Below are 8,621 nucleotides of genomic sequence, written 5' to 3' on the forward strand. Positions count from 1 at the left end.
TCACTCCTTCCCCAACAGATGTCTCTTATATTTTTTTAATTTAAGTAATTAAGTATAGATGTCGTTACTTCAGTTTTAACGACGTAACAACGTTAAAACTTTTAGATAGCTAATAGGTATTAGGACAGTTTTACAAAATATATTAACATAATTCCATAGAATGTAAAAATACAAAAAGGTATAGAATGTTATGGAATAATATAATTTTGCTTAGAGCCAATCAAATTATTTATGTAGATATTATCATTATACATACACGTGTGATTATACGAATATACTACTAGTATATGCTAAAGCCAATAGACACAAGATGGCGTTATCCACGTATAGTTACTGATAATACTACGAATGTCATTTAGATGTCGCTTGATTACCTTTACAATGAACTAGCCGCTCGCCCGGCTCCACCCGGGTTTACCGCATAAAACAAAAAATAATATAGCCTATGAAACTCACAGATAACGTTCAAATCGGTTCAGTAGATCCAGGGGTTACCCCACTTTCTTTTTTTTTTGAATGGGGAAATCTTTCACAGGTACCCCGTGGGTTATGTAGAATTCCTACCGTCTAAATCCCCACTGTGTTTTAGTGAAGCGGATTGCTATTGGATTGCCCGCGGTGCTGGTTAGGATACGTCAGAATTGCAAATTCTATTCGATTTCAACGTATACATCTATACATATCACATCGAGATACAAAGCTACTTACATTAGCCTAAACAATAAATACAGATACGAGAAAAGGTTTGTAATCTCCTTTTCTTGAGAAAATGCACATTTTATTATTTTCTCACAAAGCAAAATCTTATAGGTTAGCATGAAAATGAGGCGTAGGTATAATAAACGTTTAAAAGAAACAATCAAAAGTAGCATACGAGCAAAGTTTCGATGCGTAGTAATTGCAACAAGTCTATTGGCTGGGTCGACGCTTTCCACAAATTATTACCTAGCTTCTACGTCCTACACAATTAGTAATTCCTAGAGTTCATTTTGGTAGCATATATAACTACTATATCTATATATCTATCTACAATATTTTCTTATCCTAACAAATATTATATATGCGAAATCATGTTTCTTTGTTTATTTTTTATTTTTTTTTTTTTTTATGTCATAGCGGGCAGCTGAGCAGGTGGTTCGCCTGATGGTAAGCGGTCACCACCGCCCATAAACATTCGCAAAGGTAGTACCTCTGTGAATGCGCTGCCCGCTTTTATGGGGTAAGGGAAAAGGAAAGGATTAACGACTGGAAAGAAGGAATGGACTAGGACGGGTGAGGAAAAGGAAACGGGCCTCCGGCTCCCCCACTCACCGTACGAAACACAGTGGCATGCCACTATTTCACGCCGGTTTTCTGTGGGAGTGTGGTACTTCCCCGGTGCGAGCTGGCCCAATTCGTGCCGAAGCGTGCTCGACTACCACAATATTATTTGTATGTTTGTCTATCTTTATTTCGCAACTGAGCGATTTTATCATCCTCATCATTTGATTACGTGGGCGAAGCCAAGGGCTAGAAGGTATTACAATATAAATCTATTTTATAGCCTATTTCGTATTTATTTATTGTACAACTATTAAATTACATTTAGTTTATATAGGTACTAAGATAAATTGTTATAGCTCATTTCTTACTGTATTTAATAAAAAATACTCCAGTATTATTTAATTGTATTATGCTTCTGAAAAGCTGTAGCTTCCAGGTCGCTCGAAGCAAGTCTTAAGGGGCGGATTTCTTATGATTCCTTTGACAGTTTTCTTTGATCAGTGGATCTTTGGGTTTTACTATAACATAATCCCTTGAGAGTTTACCTGTATATTGAAGCTATATTTTATTCCAATGTTTTTAGATCTATATAAGAAATAAATTGAATTGTTGCGCCTCTATGTAGCATCAAAATTACACTATTATGTCTATAAAAAGCTGTGCTCAATATACCTACATAGATAGTAAAAACATCGCATTTTAAATTTCATTTGTAAAAAACGTTTTATTCTCGTTAAATGCTATTATACATCGGCATTCGCAATTAAATCAATACAAACAACGCAAATCGTTGAGCATAAAGAGCAGCTTAATTGAGTCTGTCACCAGCCATACACGTGTCGGAAAATATGTTCTGAAAATTCTCTTTAACTACAATGTTTCATCATTAAAATAATTATTATTAAAAAAGAAAAACCTGGGGAATAATTGATTGATCAATTACCTTGTAGGTATAATTAATGCATATATATTAATGATGACGGGCTTTTGGCGCCATTTCAATTGATATATTAAATTCCATGATTTTTATAAACACTCATTCTCAAAATTTAATGTAACGGTACCTATCAAACCAAATTTGATTCAGCCATTTACGTTGTAGAGAATGTCTTAGGAATAAATATTTAAATAACATAACACTTTTTAAGACCAGTATAAAAAAAATATCGCAAGATACTATACTGATATTCGCTAAATATACTAATGAACGCCTATTAAGCCAAAAATTAATTAGTTATATCATATCCACCACTGCTTCTCGATTCTAAAATAGATTTGTTAATTAGCCCTAGGTTGCAAATAAAATAATGTTATAGTTAATATAATAAGCTCTCTACTATAGATAGATAGACTTAACGTTTAGATCCGTATTCCATCGATTAAATTTACTATTTTCCAAACACGTTCATTGAATAAATATAAAATGAACGTATTTCTTCAAGACGGAAGCAACTTCTTTCATATTTCCTCGCGACTTGTATCACGCAATATTATTTCTACTGTTGCGATACTATAATAGTGAAACTGCACCATTTACTAAACGTATTATAAACTTGTTAAGGTCATTTATTTTTTTACTAAAAATAATAATAACTAATAAGGTAAGGCCCTTGAGTTTTTTTTTCAGAATATCTTATTTCACATTTTACGTTCGAAATAAGGTTATTGTATGGGTTATGTACATTTCCCAATTTTTTATTCATCTGTTGACAAATAACAGACCAATAGATCATTCTTGAATATACCTGACAAATGTAATCATAAATGATATAATAATGTCACACATAATCGATTGAATCTACGTAATTTAATCTATATCTTTACGAAAACGCAATGAGTAGAAAAACCGGTGGTTTTTGTCGGAAGATCCAAGATTCTTACCCGTCAAAGACAAGGTTAATATTGATTACTAATGCATACCTTATCACAATGTAGTAGAGGTCGAATTGAATAAAACCATCGAGATCTTTATGGTGTACTGCAATAGCTATACATTGAGGTCGCATAATATTGTGAATGCCAGATGACTTTAGCAACAAGTTTTGTTACCTCACACCTACGTGGAGCGTCATCTATAAACATCAGATAAAATTTAAGGTTGAGATGTGGTATGAAAGGAATGTACAATTACGGAACTAAATTTCCGACTCTTAAATGTTAAGCAATTATATTTGATTCGTCAATTGTTTTAATAAATGCAGATATACTAGGTTTTATAAAACAAAACTTGTACTTACATTATAATTAATCATTATTTTTTTTAAATAACATCTCAAGAAACACTATATTTCAAAATATTCCATCTTCTTAATTCTGGATTTATTGTATTTTGTGTTTATTTCCCACGTGACTCACATTACCCTCATTACTATAGACAGATAATTCAGAATATGTAAATTGTGTACACATATTTTTTGGTATCTTAATTTATTTACAATTTCTATCTTGTATCACATAGTACCATCTGTATTCTGTCACAGTACCTTGTACTATTCTAATGAATTCATAACTTCTACTAGGTATTACTATTAGATCTACTCCTACTTTTTCAATTTTTATTCTTTAAATCAAATTAGGATACGGGACTTTGTTATTTTTTGGAACAAAATCCCGTGTAGATGCAAAAAGTGTAGTTTTAAACTTAAAACGAAACATAGACAATTTGGCAGTATTGAATTTGAATATAAGGAACAACTACTAGAGCCCAAAGCTCATCAAATAAATAATTAATCATCTTTTTGTACTAAAACCCCATCTGACTTTGCTACAGAAATCAGCTCATGCAGCCACGTTAGAGTAAAATCATCTTATATCTTATATAAGTGCAACGGCCGAAGAAAATATGTTTAACATTAGATAGTTAATATAATGTAGGAATTATTCTTATATACTTTTAATTTTATAATGTATGTAGATATAGAGATAATATCTAGGCACAATAAAACAAAGCCTTTTATAGTAATTTGTATAATCACATATTAAGTTTTGCATACCCAAAATCGACGTACAGTATAATATATAGTATGAATTATTAGTAGCAATACATACTTTATTACATAAATTTTATACCATAATCCTCAAAAAATAATATCTAGGTATTCGGAATTTTTTAATTGCAGTGGTCTGGTGACGATGTTAATTTTAAAACAATATATCTAATTTACCATAAATTATTGATGTATAAATGGGTTTTTGTGGAAATTCTGTAAAAAAATAAAATAAAATTAAATGATAACCATATAAATATGGCTTGTAAGTAAAAAATATATTACAATAGTTACTAAACAGAAGTCATGTACCAAAGTATTTATAAAACTTTCTAAAAGTGCATGAATGTTCTCGGAAATAAAATTTGCATATCACCATTTACCATTGGAAAAGCTGTTCGAATCGATTCACTGTACAGTTATATTATAAATATATAAGCGGCTAGACTGCCGGACCCCTATTTGGGTAGGGTGAGACGGCCGTCCTTGGTGCACCCTTGCTCAATTGTATTTACATTTCGTTTGCAGTACCTATGTCTCGCAAGACGTAATTTTCGTGATAAAATTTAATTGTTGATTTGATAATCCGATAATTTAAGCAATGCATTAGTCGTCAACTCTTAATTAATGACGTAAACATGTGACACACGCACAGCGAGCGCTACAGAGCCCGCGAGTCACGCAAAGCAAGCTGCCTCAGCTAAGCCTGACCGTCAGTCGCATTACTCGCGCCGGCCGCGTTGCACGCTCCACACACCGCGATTACACCGACCATGCTGTTGCTGGTCCTCTTCACCGTCGTTGCCGCTGTGGCGGGGCAAAATGACAAACAAATGCCTAAATCATTTATAACTCACCGGGAACAATTTCGAGTGATCTATGAATGGCATTCCATTGACTTCTTATGGGAATCCCTTGAAGATCGTGAAGCGAATCTAAATAATAGCAACTACATCCCTCAAAACGTCCTCATATCGGGCATTAACTATTATGGTGATAATATATTTTTAACTTTGCCGCGGATGCTCAGCGGAGTGCCAGCGACCCTTGCTATGATTCCTGCGCATCAAAACGAAACTACAGCGCCGAAATTGAAACCTTTTCCGAGCTGGGCTGATAATAAACTCGGTGATTGTGCTTCTCTACAATTTGTGCAAAATATTGAAATTGACCGTAATGGCATCATGTGGATACTGGACAATGGACGAGTCGGAACACTTACCCAAAAACCGGATCCGAAATGCCCACCATCTATTGTTTTAATAGATTTAAAAACCGGAAGAAATGAAATGGAGCGCATCCCTTTGCCCAGCGATGTAGTTGACCCCAACACAACTTACCTGAATGACCTTGTAGTGGATAATCGCGACGGAGATTATGCATACATAACGGATAATAGTGCTGTGGATCCAGGCATCATTGTTTTCCGTCGAAGTGACAAGAAGACATGGAAGCTACGTGATAAGAGATCGATGTCGTCCGTTCCAGAGGCAACGCTTTTCCGCATCAATGGCACTACGGTAAACCTGCCAGTGAATGTAGATGGTATCGCTCTTGGCCCCCAATTCCACGCAGAAAATGACACCATCGACCGCACAGTTTACTTCTGCCCTCTTGCCAGTTTTCATTTATATGCAATCAACGCATCAGTCTTACAAAATGAATTATTGGGAGAAAAAGGTGAGGGAGCTATACGTCCATACGTCGTCGACTTGGGAATGAAAGCATCTCAAACCGATGGAATGAAGATGGATTCAACCGGCATACTTTTTTACGGCCTCATTGGTAACTCGACCATTGCGGAATGGAATACCACAGTTGATTTTCATATCGGTCAACGTACGATTGCCCGCGATCCAAATTATATCCAATGGGTCGATCGTTTCACTTTCGATGACCGTGGACAGCTTTACGTTGTTATCAATAGATTGTACAATTTCGTAAAAAATCAAGTTTCTGTAGATGAAGTAAACTATAGAATTTTGAGGTCTTATACAGGATTGAAAAGTTATGTTTATGGTGAAGATTTGACCCCACCCTCCGGCCATCACGGAGCGGGTGCAGGCGCAGCACCCACGATTGCTGCTTCTTTACTATTACTTGCGATTGCTCATCTTTTTGTTTAAGAATGTAAAACCGGTCGAATTACACATTTACGGCGTCGACCGAAACGTGTATATTGATGTTCAGAGAAACGTGTGACATTACCAAAAATTAACAAGTTACCTTGACCCCGAGGTCTCAGTGATACTGATAATACGCAATGTAGATAGCTTTGTATATTTTGTTTATTTAGTTAAGATGTATTAAGATTATTCAGTGGCCTTTTCATGGCGGGTCAGAATCGTGTCGAAGACGAGTCGTGTCACTGTTCGCTGCAAACGAAACAAAAGGTCGGGGACGCGTTGCCAAATGCCTCAATTCGCTCAGCAATAAACATTCCAGCTATTTTTGTAGGATGCGCGACCTGTGCATGACACATAAGATTCGATTATGTTAGGATACAAAACCAATGATTTTTGTTAAGAGTATTGTTTAGTCAGCTACTTCCGTCATTATTCCGTTCACGTAAATGCGGCAACGTCCATTATTTATCATATTAGATGTAATTGATTTTATTATACTTATAAATTAAGGAACAATATGCTGTATATGTGTAATGTATGAATGTATACGAATAAGCGTGATGATATTTTGACGAGAAATAAACGTGTTTATCATATTATGGTATTTACCTTTTTTATTTACCTGCGTTCGTGACTCTATATTAGCGTTAATAGTTAAAGTGCGCTGTATCTATACCGACTGATATCATTTGAATTGCCAATTTGCTTAACGTCAGTAACAATAACGTTATTAAATAGTTTTTCGCTCTAATTAAACGAAAATGTAGACAGTACTGGGGTATTTTTAGCACAGTTCCCGTTCCTGTTGGATTTTGGGGACAAAAACTATCACATGTCCTTTATTGGGTGTCTTGTAACTTAATAGGAAATACATTTATTTTATTAGGTGTTATTATTATATTATTAGAAACTATCTTCTTACCAAATTTTACCGAAATCAGTTCACTGATGTCGGCGTGAAGAAGAGACAGACGGGTGAATATACGCTATTTGATTTTTTTGTGTCCTTAAAGCAAATGTACTCTGTTTGATTCAATATCAATAATTTATCTATTTGACACTATCAATTAATCTGTAATGATGTGGGCCAGAAGATTATTCTATTTTTATTTGATTTATAAGCACCAGAGGAAAATGTGTTACCAGAGGAGTGACACCATTGGCAGAGTGACACAAATTAAGGCGGGGAAGTGACAAGCCATTGATTATTAGCTAAGAAATGGGACTAATATTCAATAAAACATATAATAAACGGTAGTATTTGAATTTTTCAATCAACATTTTACTTTTCAAATACATCAACTGGCTTCGGAAACTTGTAGAATACTCTGTTACCCTTCATACATATATTTGGCACCGGTAAAACGGTCAAGATCTGTTCCCATTTAACATCAGACGTATCTTTTCATTAATTTTGAAAAGAGTACCGTCTTTACTAGAGATCTTAAAAAAATTAACCCTGATCTCTACTTCATCTTCATCAAAATCTGAGGAACATACGCCAGCATACCTATATTTTTTATTGTTAATATTGTATTCTATAACTACAAAATCTCCATTCCTCAGAGTCATAGTAGCATTTGCATTTTCTTTGGTGTAGACCAGATGAGTAGATGTATGTGCAACCATTTCCTTTTGCATATCGTCTTCAGAGTCGGTGGAAACTGTATCAACATCCAATTTAGTTTTTCATTTTGAGGATATTTTATGTCGCCTAAGTGAAAGTGAGGACAAAACTTGCTACAAAAGCAGCTGGAGCTCTTTATGTACAAAATATTGCTCAGATAGTTTCCTCGCACTTGATGTACTTTAAGTGTACTAGTAAAAGCTTTAATTTTTAGTCCATTATCTTCCATTATCTCCAATATCAGTTCCTAAAGTTCCTAAAGCTACAATTTTGTCAGCGGCCCGTTTACATGTCACGCTTTTTCAGCTTCACGCTTTTTTTGTAATCTTTCTTCCCTTGTTTGTCTCTTTTTAACATTCGCCATTATGTTTGATCATACCCGACTCTCTAGAACAATTAAAATTATGTCTAATTAATGAATTGTCACAAATAAAACAAAAGCTGATTGCAATTTTGAAAATTTAAGTAGATCACGACCACAATTTTAAAGAATCCAACAACACCTCACCTGACAAAATCCGTCCAGCCATTTGAGCTGTAGAGCTTGCTAAAGAAATGGGCATAGTGGATTTGCCACATATATACATACATACATATACAATAAAAACATCATATATT

At 34.5% G+C, this 8,621-nt stretch overlaps 1 protein-coding gene across 1 annotated transcript; it reads left to right on the plus strand.

Annotated features, from left to right (window-relative positions):
• The first annotated feature begins 4,938 nt into the window (after positions 1–4,938).
• Positions 4,939–6,980, plus strand: LOC119832142 (protein yellow-like). The gene has a single exon (XM_038355748.1). The coding sequence runs from the start codon at positions 5,024–5,026 to the stop codon at positions 6,374–6,376; it is 1,353 nt and encodes a 450-aa protein (XP_038211676.1). The 5' UTR covers positions 4,939–5,023; the 3' UTR covers positions 6,377–6,980.
• Positions 6,981–8,621: the final 1,641 nt, after the last annotated feature.

This window comes from Zerene cesonia, chromosome 15 (assembly GCF_012273895.1).
Source record: "Zerene cesonia ecotype Mississippi chromosome 15, Zerene_cesonia_1.1, whole genome shotgun sequence".
Taxonomy (NCBI): domain Eukaryota; kingdom Metazoa; phylum Arthropoda; class Insecta; order Lepidoptera; family Pieridae; genus Zerene; species Zerene cesonia.